Source organism: Scatophagus argus, chromosome 4, assembly GCF_020382885.2.
Source record: "Scatophagus argus isolate fScaArg1 chromosome 4, fScaArg1.pri, whole genome shotgun sequence".
Taxonomy (NCBI): domain Eukaryota; kingdom Metazoa; phylum Chordata; class Actinopteri; family Scatophagidae; genus Scatophagus; species Scatophagus argus.
Genome location: NC_058496.1, coordinates 248,998 through 265,350, shown reverse-complemented (window position 1 = coordinate 265,350; position 16,353 = coordinate 248,998). Strand labels below are relative to the sequence as shown.

Sequence of the window (16,353 nt, the reverse complement as noted above, 5' to 3'; positions counted from 1 at the left end):
AGACGAGTCCTTTCTGTGTTCCTGGGACTTTACTCCTGCAAATGAATGAAAAGCAGAGAAACACTGAGAAAGAGGAAGAGAAATCATGAATACAAAGATAAATTAATGGACGGCTGAAACCCTCTGAAGGTGGCTGAGCTTGTTGTTTGTTAAAGCAGCTTCTCCATCAGCAGCACTTCTGATTCGTCCACACTCCGAGACGTCCGATCGGGAATCTGACATGAGCTGCCGGGAGACCAGAAACTAAATATGTGAAAGAGAAACGTGGGGAAGCTACGATTTGACGAACATCCGGATCCATCCAGACTGTGAGCACAGCTCAGACCTCCGAGCGCTTTGGTCTCTTCGTTTCTCTGACGACTGATGTGAAGCGACCGACTCTCGCTTACAATAATAAGATAAGATTATCCTTTATGTTTTAACGTGAATAACGACGTTACTGCGGGAAGGTGACAAAGAACCAACACCTTCAGCTGTTGAATAAACCTTCACGGAAAAGCTGCTGCATGTTCACGTTGAGACGTCATACAAGTTCAACTGATGCTTTAATATGAGCAGTCGTTTAATGTTGTTTTAACATGTTTTAAACAGTAAAAATACTTCACAATCTACACCTTCAGTTAAAATCAGCAGCCTCTCGCTGATTCTCGTCAGCCGAGTTTGTTTGGACAGAAAGCGGAAGAACTCAAAAAATAAAGAAGTCAGAGGAGGAATGACTCAGTGTGAACGGGAAACTGGAACAGGAAGTGATGTCACAAGCAGCGATGATTTGTTTTCGTGGTCATTCCTGAAGTCTGAGTGAACTGAAGTGAAACCAAATGAAGAAAAGAAGAATGTGTGAAAGTCACAAGTTGAACTGAGAGCAGAATTTAATGAAAGAAACTAGAGTTGAGTTTTACCCAGAAGTGTCCCCACAGTCCACGGTGTCCCCATAATTCAGGTCTAAAACTAACAGGTCCTCACAAACACACCGCTGCACGCTGCTTCGTTTCACATGAACTTTATCTTTATTACGAAATTATCAGTCGATAATTACAGAACCTTTTATTTACAGGAGCTTAATAAAAAGTAAACAGGAAAACAACCAAAACCAACACATTATATTAATGCAGTTTCATCAGTTTATAACTCGAAGGCTCCTGAACACACCACAGAGCAGCGAACTCATCTGTTAATTCATTCATCTTCTTATCCCTGCTGACCACATTCCAGTAATCAGTTCTATAGTGCTTAATTCTATATTTTGTATGCTTAATTTAAGCATAAAAGGTTCATTTCATTTGTACAGAAATTTAACTGCACTGAAACTTTCAAACTTCCAAGCTGTTGGCTGTTATTTAACTGATTGTGTTGATTTTTTCTGGGTGCATTCAAAGACAATTGGACTTTTGAGAATTAGCTACTGATTCCAGTTATCGGACTCTAAAACTCCACCAACTCCGAAATGTCAGACTTCAGAGGGTTTTTGAATGCAGCCGTTGACACTGAGACCTCAAACGTCAAAGTTTAACTTCAGAAAAGACAAAAACAGGAATGAAGTCAACGCAGAAGACTAAAAACATCTCATCTGTGCCCAGAGAAACCCGCTTATTTCTAAATGACTGACTTTTCCAAACCTCAAAAGCTTTTTCATCAGACCACCATGAATGTTTCTAAACTAATCCAACATGTTTAAATAAAGATAAACACGTGAGCTAAATGATTAGACCTGTGGTTTTCACGACACGCTCATAGTCCAGTTTCTGCATGTCCAGTCTGGTCCGGTCTGGTCCGGGCAGTCGTGGGAGTGACGGTGTTGGTAATACCTGAGAAGTGACTGGCTGGAGCTCCTGACTCGTCACATGGCAGTAAAGATCTCTGGAAAAAAAAGAAACACACATCAGCGACAACTGAACTAAAAACACGACGACTAACCTGCTGATCTCCACGTAAACATGATTCTAACAGGTTTATTATCGTCCCTGCTGTTTCCTCCACATCACATATATAAAAATGTCATAACATTAATACTCACCGTGAATGAAAAAAATACAGAAATGTAAATCATATATTATTCAAATGTTTACATTCACGTCATGTCCGTACATCGTAGAGGCACTTCTTATCTTGTGTCACTGATCACCCTCAGGTACAGGATCAGTTCAGAAAGCAGATCAGAGTTAGCTGGACTTCCTGTTGCTTGCTGGCACTTCAAACAGCAGCAAGACACACTGACTGGACAAGTTCACCTTTCAAGGCGACATCTGGTGGTTGTTAGTGGAACTGCAGTCGCATACAGCTTAGTCAGATATCACACAATACCACATTAAGTACGACAGCACGATAGTACCTCACCTCTGCTCTCCGCTGTTTCACTCTCTCTTTGATTTTCTTCATCTCTGCCACCTCCTCTTCCTCTTTCTCTTCCTCCTCCTCATTGGCCTGGTGGACCACAGTCTTCTCTGTGATTGGTTGCACAGTAGCCAGGAGGGCGGGGAGAGTGAAGCAGGACAGGAAGCGGGCCTTCAGCAGCTGGTATGCCGGGTTACCTGAGAAACGCTCTGCAACCAGTTGACGCACTGCCGCCACGAGCTCCGCCTCCTCTGCTTCCTCCTGCGGGAGGTCGCAGCTGACAGAGGGAGCTGCAGAGGCACAAAACAAACACACCTGAGGACACACCTGGACTGTGAGGATGGAGCAGAGTCAGCTACACACCGACACCTTCGCTAATGACTTACATCCTCTAAAAGGAGATGAGAAGCTTATTTGCTATTGGGATGTTTTCTGTTGATGTATTTTGCAGATTGTTCGTGTGCATTAAACTTTAAACACATAAAAACTGAACTGTTCAAACATGCAGAAAAAGCAGAACTGCATCACACCTATTGTGTTGATTCTCTCAATATTTAAACGTACAAACCGCAACACAGAAGTTAAATAAATTCAAATGTTCACCAAATTTATGAATTGGTTTTTGAATGAATGAAAGTGATTTTGAGGTTTTCAGGTTTCTGAGGTGTTTAGACCAACGAGACCCAAACATCACATGTACCGCATGAGACATTTATGTAGAAGTGATCACTGAGCCACCAACGGGATGTCTGTGCATCTGTCAGGAGTTTCAGGTGTATTACCTGGTTTGTCCACGGCTGGGCTCAGATCAGAGGTGGAGTCTGGCTGGTCTGGAGGCTGACTGGATGTTCCCGGGGTGCTGCTGTCAGGTCTGGGTTGGGTTTGGGGGTGTCGGGGTTTGGACCCTCGAGACAACAACTGCAGGGATGATTTGGTCAGAGACTTTTGGGCTCGGAGTAGCGCACTGAGCGAGTTCAGACTGCTGACGAAGGGGGGCAGGTAGGGAAGAGACACATCCGCTCCAGGTACCACCACTCCTCCCCGACCGCTCAGCCAATCACACACTGCTGCCCGGGATTCCTGAAACATGAGCAAGGGGTCAAACTGCAGTCCCTCCCTCCGTAGGGGAGGGGGCGCTGCAGGGTCCGTTCTGACCGTACCCTTATATGGCATGAAGAGCTTTGGTGCAGGCTGGGGCTGGCTGTTGGCCAGGGGGGAGGAGACAGGGTTTGGGACAGGTTGCAGGATGATGGTGGGGGGGAGGGACTTGGAGGGGCTGGTGGGCAGGACATGAAGAGGATGGGGTTGGTTGTCTCCAGGCACATTTACGGGGACAGACACTGCAGTGGGTTTAGGTAGGACGGTTTGTGGACTGCCAGCTTTGAGTTGCAGAGGGGGTGTGACTGACTGATGTGGGTCTGGGCTTGGCACTAAAGCCAGCTGCATGCCTAGGGGTGGGGCCTCTGCTAGTTGGACCAGCCCACCAGACGTCATGGCCCACATGGACTGACCAGGATGTAAACAAAACCCGGGCTGCGGAGTCACAGTCTGGTTCTGTACAACAACTTCCTCCTTTGAGTGAGACATACGAGAGCGCTTCTTACAAGGAGAAGAAGTTCTCTTCTTCTTGGCTTCAACCTGGAAGCAAAAAACACAGAAGAAGTCAAACAAGGAGGAGAGCGACTGAGAGGAGGTGCAACCCACAGGACACGAGCAGACAAACACTCTGAGTTTAACCGCAATAACATTTAAAGGGGGAAGTCGCAGATCAGGAAGAGAAAAATCTTTCTAGCAAATGAAGAAATGAAGTTGTTTCTTCAAATGGTGAATCTGAAATCAAAATATAAGACCTGACACATTTCAGAATCAGAACTGAATCAGAATCAGAATCAGAATCGTCTTTATTGCCATGTAAGTGAAGAGGTTTCACATTACCAGGAATTTGTCTTAGTGATTGGTGCAAACATAGAATGTAAGTAACATATAATAGAAGAATAAGATAAAAGAACACATAAAGAACATCCTCTGCTGGGCCCTTTTGATGAGGGAGCTGATGGTCAGCTCCCACTTGAGGTCCCGGGTGATGGTGCTCAGGTGGACCATGACGTGGTCAGACAGACCAAGAGCGGCGCAGAGCACTGCACGATATGCTCCGCTTACTGTGGTGTAACAGTGATCCAGAGTGTTCTCCTCTCTGGTCGGGCATTTGATCAGCTGATTGTATTTGGGTAACTCTTGGCTCAGATTTCCTTTATTAAAGTCACCAAGGACAATAACTAAGGAGTCTGGATATGTTTGCTCCACACACAGTGCCTGATCCGCGAGTACGCGCTGAGCCTCGTGCACGTCCACACTCGGCGGGATGTAAACATCGGCCAGAATGAATGAAGCAAACTCACGCGGAGAATAAAACGGCTTACAGTGTATGAACAAGTATTCCAGAGCAGGAGAACATATCTGTGGAGATTCTCAGTCATCCAGGTCATATTCACTCAAAGAGTTAAAGCAAGGCGTCTGGACTTGTGAAGATTTGGCTTGAAGACGTTTCGCTGCTAATCCAAGCAGCTTCATCAGTTCTGAAAAAACTGTCTGGTGGGGAACAAATATATACACCATATATACACCTTTGTTCCCCACCAGACAGTTTTTTCAGAACTGATGACTCGGCTTGTATTAGCAGCGAAACGCCTTCAAGCCAAATCTTCACAAGTCCAGACGCCTTGCTTTAACTCTTAGAGTCAGAGCAGGAGAACAGTGCTGGGAGATCACAGTCACATCGGTACACCAGCCGCTGTTGATGTAAAAACAGACACCTCCACCTTTAGTTTTGCCGGAAAGTTCCTTGTGACGATCCGCTCGGAGAAGTTGGAACTGCAGCGCGCAGTCCGGTATTTGTCCACAAAGCCACGTCTCCGTGAAGCACAAAACACAAGATGAAGAAAAGTCCCTGTTATTTCTCAACAGCAGTGCCAGCTCATCCATTTTGTTGCAGAGTGAGCGTGCGTTAGAGAGAAAGATCTCAGGTAACGGTGCGGAGGCACACGAGTGCACCCGCTCGCTTTCCTCTGCGTCGGCGCCTCACTTTTTTGACTAAAATGCGGAGTAAATCCGCAGCAGATGCTAAAAAAACTGGAGATAAGTCAACGGGTGTGGAGTATCTGATGTTCATGAGCTCTTCTCTGGTGTAAGAGCATGCGGACACACAATATTTACACAAAAACAGACAGAACAGAGCGCACCAAAACACCAGGGCGTCTGTCCTTGGCGCCATCTTGGAATGAGTCTTCCGCATTCACCGCATTTCAGTTTAATCTGTTATCTGTCTGATGTTGTAATGTGTCTGATCAGGTGCAGAGTCCAATCAATAACTGATATCCATCAAGGGGGCTCATCATCCGCTAAAAAGGCTACACTCTGCCACTCCCATGTGTCCCTGCTCCTCAAAGAATCATATGGCAGAACAGAATGACTTCTGACTCAGGTGAGGAGCGAGGAGCAGTTCGCCAAGTAGGCGGAGTCTGCACACCATTTAAATGGCATCTCAGCGGGCACATACTTGGGATACCCTGGCAAACACGCCTCTCTTGACCACATGGCTGATAAAAACACGCCAAGTCGTGCCGTAAAGCAAAGCTACAATCTCAAACCGAGCAGCTCATTGCTGGTGTAATTTTTTCTCTGCGGCATCATTAGCTCATGAACGAATACACAGAAACCCTTGACGGTTATGACAGATCTACGCTTTGTTTAAGGTGAGGCCTCCATGAGCTCTGGCTGTAGGAGAAGGAGGGAAATTTTCAGTTGGTGTTTTTGTGTCTGAATAAATGCCTCAGAATGATGTTTGTCTCTGTTTCTCCATCAGTTTGTGAACTCCTACCTGAAGGCAGCACGACACACACGTTGACACATTTTAAGACTGAAGGAGCATCTTATTGACAAGATCTTCAAGTGTATTCATTAACCACCGCAATGATGCAAACAGATCTCACCTTGGCCTGAGCAGCTTCCTGAAGAGCTCTGGCCCTCTGACTTGGCTTCCGAACTCTCTTTCCCTCTGGTGTCACACCTGTACCTGTCCCACTTTGGTCATTCTGACTGCCCGTCACATTCGTCTGCTCCTCCACCCTCACTCGTTTCGTTCCTCTGGGCAGGACTCTGGAAGGCTTGACGGTCACAGGGTCAGATTCACAGCAGATGTTCTTGGGGATGGCGCCAACCTGAACTGACTCAGAGACATGTGGACTCGGGGTGGGGCCAAGATTCAAAGAAACATAGTCATGATCATTATGAAAGGGAACAGGTAGGCTTGAAGCAAAGGAAGCTCTGTGCTGATTGGTCCATACTGAGGAGGGTGGGCCTGAACCGCAGTTCTGAGTTGATGACATAGTTGTATCAGAGCAGGCAGGTGTGGCGTTCTGGGTCATCTTGGACAATGTTGTAGAGACAGCAGGGACGTCCAGACTGAGACGGGGAGGGGAGGCAGTACCAGCTTTGAGCAGTGGGGAGAATATGACTGCAGAAGGAGGAGGGGCAGGAGGTGTGGTCAGTTGAGGAGCCTGAGGAGGTGTCAGCTGGATGGAAGCAACAGGAGAAGGAACAGGGATGACGGACTGAGGAGGAGTATTTGTGGTCTGGATCTGAGCTTCCTTTCTTGGAGATGCAGCAGCTTTCTTCTTGGCTTCAGCCTGAAAGGAGCAAAATTTCTTAGTGTCAACCACACTCAGTACAACACAGTGAAGTTTATTCTTTGCATTTAATCCAGCAGTGAGCAGCTACTGATGCCTGGAGACCAACTCCCGATCTAAACATCTGGATGCATGAGAGGAGCACGGAAACACCCCTCATTCTGCCAGGACCTTCTTGGTATGAGGCAACAGCGTTAACCACTGAGCCACTGTGCCGCCCAAATCAACGCCCAAAGATGAGTCAGGGTATGTCAGCGGACAGGCATAGATAGGCCCCCATGGGCTGCGAAGGCCTCAGGGTAATTCCATTCAAATGTGCATGACTAAGGCCAACAGGTGGCCTTCAGAAGATGTTAAACTGATTCAGGGAGCTGAAATACCAGTGAAATCAGCTCCGCCCAGCAGGTCACTCAAGCCTGGCTGAGAGCATTACTGTTGGGCTACATTTCATTTGATTCCTTTTAAAGATTTAATAAATCACACACAAATAAACATAAATCATGACTACACAAGAATTCATGAGAAGGCAGTTACCCTGGCATCAGTGGCTTCCCGCAGAGTTTTGGCCTTCACAGTCGGCTTCCGAGTCCTCCTTCCTTCCTCACTCCCACCATCACCTGCCCTGTCCAAACCTGTACACTCTCCACCCGCACCATTACCTTCCACCTCATTTGGACCGCTGCAGTAGGCCTGCGGATCCTCTGACACCTTGCGCCTACCCCGTTTCGGTGGATTTGGGGTGGAGCTTGATGGACTGAGGGCAGGACAAGGGTCGAGGTTTTGAGTCAAAGACCCAGCTTGTTGGTGGAAAGAGGCAACGAAGGGAGATGTGGCATTTAAGGCCACAGGGACTGCAGAGACAGGAAGGACAGTCGGTCTGGTAGGAGCAGGCAAGGGAGAAGTGAGTGCTGCAGGTCTGTGTGGAGCTGGAGGTGGTACGGTCAGGGAAGAGGGAGGCATGAGTTGGTTGGAGGCAGCCTGAGATTGTGCAATAGGCTGAGGAATGAGGACAGCCTGAGGAAACGACACAGGAGGCATCTGAAGAAGAAATTCACGGCGATTCTGAGAAGGCATCGATGGTAAACGGGGAAGAGGAGGTTGCTGCAGCAGCATTAGTTGCTGGGGTTGTTGTGGTCGTAGCTGCTGTTTAAGCAGCAGCTGTTTCTGTTTCTCGTGTTGGCGCAGAAACTGAATCTGGTTCAGGATCAGTTTGTGCTGCTGGTCTAACCCCTGATGCTCCTCTTGCACCTTCCTCCGCTGCAGGATTCCTGCAATGGTTTTGGGGGACTTCATGCGGACAGGGGAGGGATCTACAGGAGGTGTGAGCAACATCACCCTGTTTCGTCTCTGCTCTATCATCTCCTTACAGCCTACAGAGTCTACATTCATGGTTTGAAGGAGGAGCGTGAAGACTGGAGTTGAGGAAAGTCGTGTCTTCTCACCTTGCTCCCTCAGGGCATCGGCTATCGTCAGTCTGGTTTTTGCCGGGATCAGCAGATTGCCGATCCATGGCAACACTGCAACCTGCAGCTCATAGTCCAGCACTTTGTCCCTCGCGCGGCTCAGGTGGTTCTGTTTACCGGACTGGACCTTCTCTTGGGGCCTGGAGCTCAGGTTGTTGTACTTGTCCACCTGGCGGCACAGGTGGGCTCGCAGCTGGTCAGGAGACACCATCATCAGAGTGCTGGTGCTGTGGCGCCTCTCCCACTGCAGCTCTCTGGGAGGCGGCCCGATGATCTCGGAGCGTCCCAATTGGCCTAGGATGGTTGATCGGAATGGTATCCCTTTGTGGGCGTCTCCAGAGGAAGGTAACTCAACTGGCCGAAAGCTCAGCAAGGTAAAAGATTCTGCTTTTTCTGCTGGAGCCCACTCCTGCATGGGAGGGAAGGTATACTCCTCCTCTTCCTCCTCCTTCTCCACCTCCCCAGTCCTCAACACTTCCACTACCTCCTTCATTTCTTTCTTCTTCTTCTTCTTCTTCGGCTCTTCATCACTGTCCATGTACTCCACCACCATGTCCTCCTCTTCCTCCTCCTCCTCACTGATCTCTTCCTCCTTCACTTTTACCTGTCGTCTCCTGATTGTCTTTTTGGCTGGGGTAACCTTCTTCTTCGCTCCTCTGCAACTCACTTTTTTAGCTTCTGGATCTTTCTGTTGACAGAAGAGACAGAGTCAGACCTCTTGTTTTCCAGCAGCTTGTTTTATATGCATACTGAACCTTTAACCACAGATAACATCCCCCCGCCTGCCCGAACAGGTGAGTGTACCTGAGAAGGGGGTGGTCTGCTCAGTCTCCTCCACTCTCGAAGACACTGAGCATCATTACGATGAGGGATCTCAGCAGCGATCTTTGCCCAGCGACCTGACACACACACACACACACACACACACACACACACACACACACACACACACAGAGTAGAAACACAGATCTAAAATTAAAATGACTTCTGGCTATTTAAAGATGTGGAGAGCATGTCCCTGTTACTGCAGTTTTTCCATGTAGTATTTAGAGACTTACTTACTTCTGTCAGTTTCTCACTAAATTATTAATTAATTGTTAATTAGTAACAGCAGATGTGTGTGTGCGTATGTGTGAGAGACGCACCAACTCCATGTTTCTCCACCAGCTTCAGAAGCAGCTCTTTCTCCTGTTTGTCAAACGGTCCTCTCTTTGTGTCTGCCTTCAGGCAGTCATAATATCTGTGTACACACACACACACACACACACACACACACACACACACACACACACACGCTCAGGTCAGTCACTTCCTGTTCAAACAGGATAAAAAAGTCTGCCTGGCGCAACATGTTTCTTTAATGGATTATTCTGAAATGGACTTTTATTGTAACAGAATACACTGTGGTAGTACTGCTGAAGTAAAAACGATGTTTGTACACCGTGTGAGTCCTTATGAATCTGCTTTGTGATCGTACAAAGGAGTTCATCACTTCATTTCCTGTCTGAACACACCTGAAGACATGCTCACTCATGAACATCCAATCAGCTCTCACCTGTCTCTGCAGGCGCTGTCATGGCGACCAGGGACCTCCAACCTGATTTTCCACCAGTCCTTCTCTCCATAACGAGAGACAGCCCGCAACAACAGCTAAGAGACAGACAGGTAGACACATGTCAAATGAATGTAACCTGTGAGGTATCGATCTCAATACAAGATCAATACTTTGAACCGTCTGTTCTGGGAGGAAACCCTGAGATGTTTCTGAGCACAGTGCAGCAGTGCTGTCTACGCCCTGTTTCAGTCTACCTGGTCCTCCTCTTGAGTCCACGGGCCCTTCTTCAGGCTCGGGTCCAACACCTGGTTCCACCTGTAGATCAGCTGAGCGGGGTCACGACCTTCCATGAAGTAACTCACTGGAAGACAGACAGGTGGAAAGAGACAGGTGTGGAGACGGACAGGTGTTAGCTCAGTCCCAGCACTGCAGTAAAAGACACCAAAGTTCAGTTCAGTTTCTCTCTTTCTGTCTCTGTATTCTGTCTCTGTGTCTGTCTGTGTGTCTCTCTCTTTCTGTCTCTGTCTGTCTGTCTGTCTCTCTCTCTCTCTTTCTTTCTGTCTCTGTCTGTCTGTCTCTCTCTCTCTGTCTGTCTCTCTTTCTGTATCCTGTCTCTGTCTCTCTCTCGGTCTCTCTTTCTCTGTCTGTCTGTCTCTCCCTCTTTCTGTCTCTGTCTATCTGTCTCTCTCTTGGTCTCTCTTTCTCTGTCTGTCTGTCTATTTCTCTCTCTTTCTGTCTCTGTCTCTCTCTCTCTCTCTTACTGTCTGTCTTTCTGTATCCCTTCTCTGTCTCTCTTTCTCTGTCTGTTTGTCTGTCTCTCTTTCTGTATCCCGTCTGTCTCTCTTTCTCTGTCTGTCTGTCTGTCTCTCTTTCTGTATCTGTCTCTCTCTTTCGTCTCTCTTTCTCACTCTGTCTCTCTCTCTCTTTCTGTCTGTCTCTGTGACGTACCCAACTTTAGCACCAACTGATTCAGTCAGTACACTTAAAAGTACTGAGTTTGGTACCCAATCTTCAGTGTCTCAATGTGATGTCACGATGTGATGTCAGAGTGTGATGTCATTACTCTGTGTGTAGGGGATGAAGTTTCCAATCCTCATCTTGTCCACCAGCTCCCTGAGGAGAGTGTCTTCAGCTGGAGTCCAGCTTCCATGTCTCAACGAATCTGAGACAAAACGCTGGAAGGTCTGAAGACACAAGAAGGCCGTTCTCCCCGTCTGAGAGACAGACAGGTGAGGGTGACAGACAGGTAATTTAGACAGGACAAAGATAAACAAGTGGAAAAAGTACAAGAGGGAGACAAGTTAAAGACAATCTTTCTCACCCCCAGCTCTGCAGCGATGGTCTCCCAGTGTCTCTCTCCATGTCTCCTGCTGACTTCCTTCAGTTTCTCCACCTCCTCCTGACTCCACCGAGTCTTATTGATGGACGGGTGGAGAAAGTTCTGCCAGAAACTACGGATATCGTCTGCATCCCTCGTTCCTTCAAACTGAGGAGACGAGAGGAGGAGGGAGGAGAGGGGAGGAGGAGGGGAGAGGAGGCGAGGGGGGAGGGGATGGGAGAGAAGAGGAGAGGAGAGGAGAGGAGGGGGGAGAGGAGAGAAGAGGGGAGAGGAGGGGAGGGGAGGTGAGGAGAGGAGGGGACAGGCGGGGGGAGAGAAGAGAACAGCAGGGGGGAGGGGACGGGAGACGACAGGAGAGGAGAGGAGGGGAGGGGGGAGAGGAGAGAAGAGGGGAGAGGAGGGGAGGGGAGGTGAGGAGAGGAGGGGACAGGCGGGGGGAGAGAAGAGAACAGCAGGGGGGAGGGGACGGGAGACGACAGGAGAGGAGGGGAGGGGAGGGGAGAGAAGAGGGGAGAGAAGAGGGGAGAGGAGAGGAGCAGAGAGGAGGGGGGAGAGGAGAGAACAGCAGGGGGGAGGGGACGGGAGACGACAGGAGAGGAGGGGAGAGAAGAGGAGAGGAGGAGAGGAGAGGACGAGGAGGAGAGAGGAGAGGAGAGAAGATGTCTTCACTGACAGTCTGTTGCTTCAATCACCAATATGTGATCATGACATTAATTGGTCACCTACATCAATATTAGAGATCTTCTGCCAATCATGTTCTTCATACCGATCACCAATCAGCTCCTCCTCCTTCTTCTTTCTGACCGCTCAGAGACAGGGAACCCAACATTAACATGAACTGTGGATTTATTAAAAGTATTAAAAGTAAAACTATGCATTATTCATAAAATAAGAACATGTGAATCTGCAGCACTGCTACTGTGTACTGCCCAGATATTTGGACTAATTGTACTTTGATGCTGAAGATGAAGATGAAGATACACACTGAGACTCACCTGAGTAAGCTGATTTCTCTCTCCAGACTGTCTATCTGCTCTCTGAGCTGCTGCCTGTCTGTCTCCACAGCTGACGACAGCTTCTGACTCAGGTAGTCCACCCTGCAAGAGAGAGAGACAGGCAAACAGATAGACATGTTCCTAAAAAATGTCCACAGGTGGTTGGGGTAAAACAGAGTGTGTTGTACAAGTTATAGGCGGTTGCCATGGTAACTGCTGGGGTGTTACTCAGCCATTACCGTGCAATCTGTGTGAAACTGTAGATGTACGTTAGTGCTGCTATGGTAACAACAATAATACAGCAGGATGGGTGTTACTTGGACAGTTTGGGTTGGGTGAGTCTCCTCAGTCCATCTCTGGCCACTGAGTGGATGAGCAGAGTCTTCTGCCAGCTCTCCCCTGAAGACACACGAAGATGCATTTACTGTCTGTGTGTATGAGTAAGTGGGTGCATGTGCACGTGCATGTGGATGTGTGCGTTAACTGGGCGCAGACCACCAGACCGACCAGCTCCCATCATATCATCTCCCTCACCTACCTTACACACTCATCTGGTCTCACACTGCACATGTACATCCTGTTTCCATAATGTATACAATGTTTTCATTTTTTTAAGAAAATCTATTTTACTTAATTCTATTCAAATTCTTTTACTTAGTTCTATTTTTATCTTACGTCTACTTGGGTTGCTTGGCTGTCTTGTCACAAGTATTTCATTGCTCAGTTGACCCTGTGTTGATACTGAGCATATGACAATAAACTTCTTTGAATCCCTGAATCCATGTGTGTCCTTCATGTGCGTCTGGGGCTCGACAGCCTTCCTGGTAATTCACCGGGATGGCATTTCATATGTGCTTCTGACAGCTGGCCTACTCAGACAAGACTTGTGAGCAGTTTAAAGGAATTCATTTTCTTTCCGTCTGCTCACACCTCTAGACGAGATGCTGACTAACTAGGCTAACTAAGCTAACGTTCTCTCTGACAAATGGATCTGCATTCATAAAACGAGGAGGCACAAAATCACATAAGCTACCAAATTTTACACAAGTTACACAATGTCCTCTTTTTACAGTAAATTAACAGACAAGCAAATAAGAGGGCAGGACAATTTAACGTTTGAGTGGTTCATATGAGCCATGACTTCCTCTTGGGTCAATAAAGTTTGGTGATGTGTCAGTTTTCATTCTTACATCGCTTTACTTTCAGCTTCTTGTTGTCCAGACAACCGGTCATCCTACTGGCCTTCTCCTTTGTCTCCTGATTGGCTGGGGGACCCTGGAGACACACAGACACAGCATCTCATGAGTCAGCAGTTAGACTGTGTTTACCTCTGTCTGTGTGTCTCTCTTACCAGCCCTGTCAGTTTGTCCTTGAAGTATGGCTTGAGGAAGCGTCCCAGGAACAAGTTGACTGACGGCTGGCAGGAGGAAGGCGGGAGCTGCTCTCTCAAAGGCTCTCTGATTGGTCCAGACAGCTGAGACACCACCTCTTTCTGCAGACAAAATGATTTATTATGACCTGCTGTGACGTGTCAGTACTGACCCGCTGTCAGTGACGTGTCAATACTGACCTGCTGTTTGCGGTTGTGTGTCAGTAGCATCTCAAGTTGGTCCAGAGTCTCCTGAACCACCTGCTGGTATACAAGGTTCATCTGAATGCACGAGTCCACGGACAGAGACAGACCCAGCTCGCTCTGAACGGGGACAGACAGACACAGTTAGGTCACAGACACAGCGAGGCAGATATTGAAGAGTTGATATGGTTACTGACCTCCTCACTGCTGCTGCTGTCATCATCTGGACAGAAACAACAGACCAGACATGAATACATCATCTGTTAATGTTTAAATGGAGACAGACAGATAGACAGACAGGCAGATGGACAGACAGGTACCTGACACACAGGTGGAACTGTGCGGTCCCAGGACATTCTCCAGATTCTGTATCTCCTTCTGGATCTTCTCTCTCTGAGCCAAGAGACCTGCTGCAGACTGAAAACACACACACACACACAGTATTCTCTGATTGACTTTTACTATGAACAACAATACTACGACAGAAATTAATATTTGTCCACTAGAGGGCGCTGACAGCTTCAAATCACACGTAACAGAACCGAAGCCAAGGAGTAAACCTGTCAGTCTGTGTGGGACTACAGACAGAACTACAGACACGTGTCATCTTTGTGACTCTTTGACTTCAGTTGTGTTGTTCCAGACCTGACGTCATGACTTAAATGTAGCGCTGCTCTAACTGATGTGTCGATGTGTGTGCTACCTGTCCCGCCCCCTCCTCTGTGTCGTCACCATCCGATTCGTCCTCTGACCAAAGAGACACAACATCACTGTTAGACAGAGAGAGACAGATGGACACACACACAAACAGACAGACAGACGAGTACCTGTCTCACTACTCAGCAGCTCCAGTTCAGTGTGTGTTACAGCCAGACTCTGCTCCAGCTGCTCCACCTGTCGCTGGATCCTGTCTCTCTCTGCTGACAGAGAGACAGACATGGCTGCACAGACAGACAGACAGACAGACAGCATCACCACCTCGTCAGCACACACCATGACAGGTTTATAATGAACATTTCATGTGATAATTATCACAGGCCGCTGACCATTTTCCTGTCTTTGTCCAGTGAACGTGGACATGTTGGAGACACCGAGTGCCCTCATGGTGAGAGCGGACATAATAATATTCACCTCCCGCACGGACCTGATGTTATCATGGATTTCTAAAGATAACATTAAAGACCAACGCTGTGGATAAAGATCTCCGCAAAAACACAGTACAGTTTCTACGTTTTTAATAGGAATGTGATTAAATAAACTGAATTGAATAAACGTGCTATTTAAGCGCTTTGCTAAAGGCGATAAAGCACGGCTTCTTACTATTAAAACTGGAATTTGTCCATTTCAGTAAGTTAAATCATAGACAAACGAGTGTTTTCTGTGTCGTTTTCCACGAAACCAAAAAATACACGTGGCGTTTGAGGTTAAGTAAAAGTAAAGGTACCAAAGTTTGTGGACATCCGGGACAGAAACTACAGTCCACATCACTAGCTCTCTTCTTCTCTTTGAAGTTTTAAGTTCTGCAGAATTTATGTACAAATACTACACGGAGCAGTACTCCGGCACTTGATGCTAACATTAGCAGCTAGCATAAACATTCGCTAATCATTTGAATCGCTCTGACCTTCAGCAGCTTCCGCCACTTCTACTTTTTATCTGTTTATTCAGTCCACTTTTTGATTTTATTTTGACTTAAATTAGTCCTTACTTTCCGTGTCAACGCGCCGCGCAGCTCCAATCAACGCAGTTTTGTCGTTAACATATTACCCAGCAGGCTGTGCGGCTGCACGGCGTATCCCGCGATGTTCCATTGCTCACTCCTAGTTCCGGTTGAAATGTTTCAGTTCAAACAGAAACTTCAAGCTTTGATTTGTATTGTGTAAGTACAATTTGACTGACTGCTAGTTTAACCAACAACCAAACAAACCTTCCAACCACAGTTTAAACTGTCCGCTCTTTATTTCCTTCCTCCAAATTTCACTTCCGTTCCTTCCACTGTAAAGGTTCCGCCGGGTCACGTTACTGTTAGCGGAGTTTCTGTAGGTGTTCTAAAAATTCAGAGTTCAGACGTAAGTATGCATCGATAGTCTTTAATTGTAATGCGTTTAATATTTTCTCTTGAACGTATACGAATTCACCTAAAATATGATAATAGCAGTCCACAGTGCTGAATTCACACTTTCATTAAAAAGTTTAACTCAGTGAACACACACACACACAAACATGCACACACAAGTTAAAATATTTGAAAAACATCCCAATAGAAAATAAAATGAATGGTACAAAATCGTTGTCCGTATCAGAGTTGGAATGAGCTCTACCACAGTCTAGCAGTTTCTTTTCTAACATTAAAGCGTCAGACTCTGTTCAGTGTTTTACAGGACGAATCCTAAATGTCACAAATCAATAAGA

At 47.1% G+C, this 16,353-nt stretch overlaps 1 protein-coding gene across 6 annotated transcripts; it reads right to left on the bottom strand.

Moving 5' to 3' along the window:
* Positions 1-988: 988 nt before the first annotated feature.
* snapc4 (small nuclear RNA activating complex, polypeptide 4) lies at positions 989-16,256 on the bottom strand. Of its 6 annotated transcripts, XR_006843171.1 has the most exons (23): positions 15,386-15,554; positions 14,769-14,882; positions 14,645-14,688; positions 14,262-14,358; positions 14,139-14,164; positions 13,939-14,061; positions 13,720-13,860; positions 13,559-13,643; positions 12,686-12,767; positions 12,369-12,470; positions 12,100-12,172; positions 11,356-11,520; positions 11,098-11,248; positions 10,289-10,395; positions 10,035-10,129; positions 9,625-9,719; positions 9,284-9,378; positions 7,551-9,167; positions 6,321-7,016; positions 3,114-3,969; positions 2,335-2,621; positions 2,086-2,262; positions 1,728-1,857 (listed from the first exon to the last, which is right to left on the bottom strand). XR_006843171.1 is itself a non-coding variant. In XM_046386436.1 (22 exons), exons 2-22 carry the CDS (start codon positions 14,878-14,880, stop codon positions 1,695-1,697), a joined length of 5,217 nt encoding a protein of 1,738 aa, XP_046242392.1. In that variant the 5' UTR covers positions 14,881-14,882; positions 15,566-16,256; the 3' UTR covers positions 989-1,694. The 6 variants fall into 6 exon arrangements, 5 of the variants coding, with proteins under 5 accessions (XP_046242392.1, XP_046242391.1, XP_046242390.1 ...); XM_046386436.1 differs by lacking the exons at positions 2,086-2,262; positions 15,386-15,554 and adding an exon at positions 15,566-16,256 and having other exon boundaries at positions 989-1,857; positions 2,330-2,621; XM_046386435.1 differs by lacking the exons at positions 2,086-2,262; positions 15,386-15,554 and adding an exon at positions 15,650-16,256 and having other exon boundaries at positions 989-1,857; positions 2,330-2,621.
* Positions 16,257-16,353: the final 97 nt, after the last annotated feature.

Excerpts from the sequence above, each read along its gene's own strand:
- snapc4 (XM_046386434.1), bottom strand. Across the intron at positions 10,396-11,097 it reads CTTCATCCCCTACACACAGA|TGAGTTACTTCATGGAAGGT; the intron begins GTAATGACATCA and ends TCTGTCTTCCAG. Across the intron at positions 2,622-3,113 it reads CCCAGCCGTGGACAAACCAG|CTCCCTCTGTCAGCTGCGAC; the intron begins GTAATACACCTG and ends GTGCCTCTGCAG.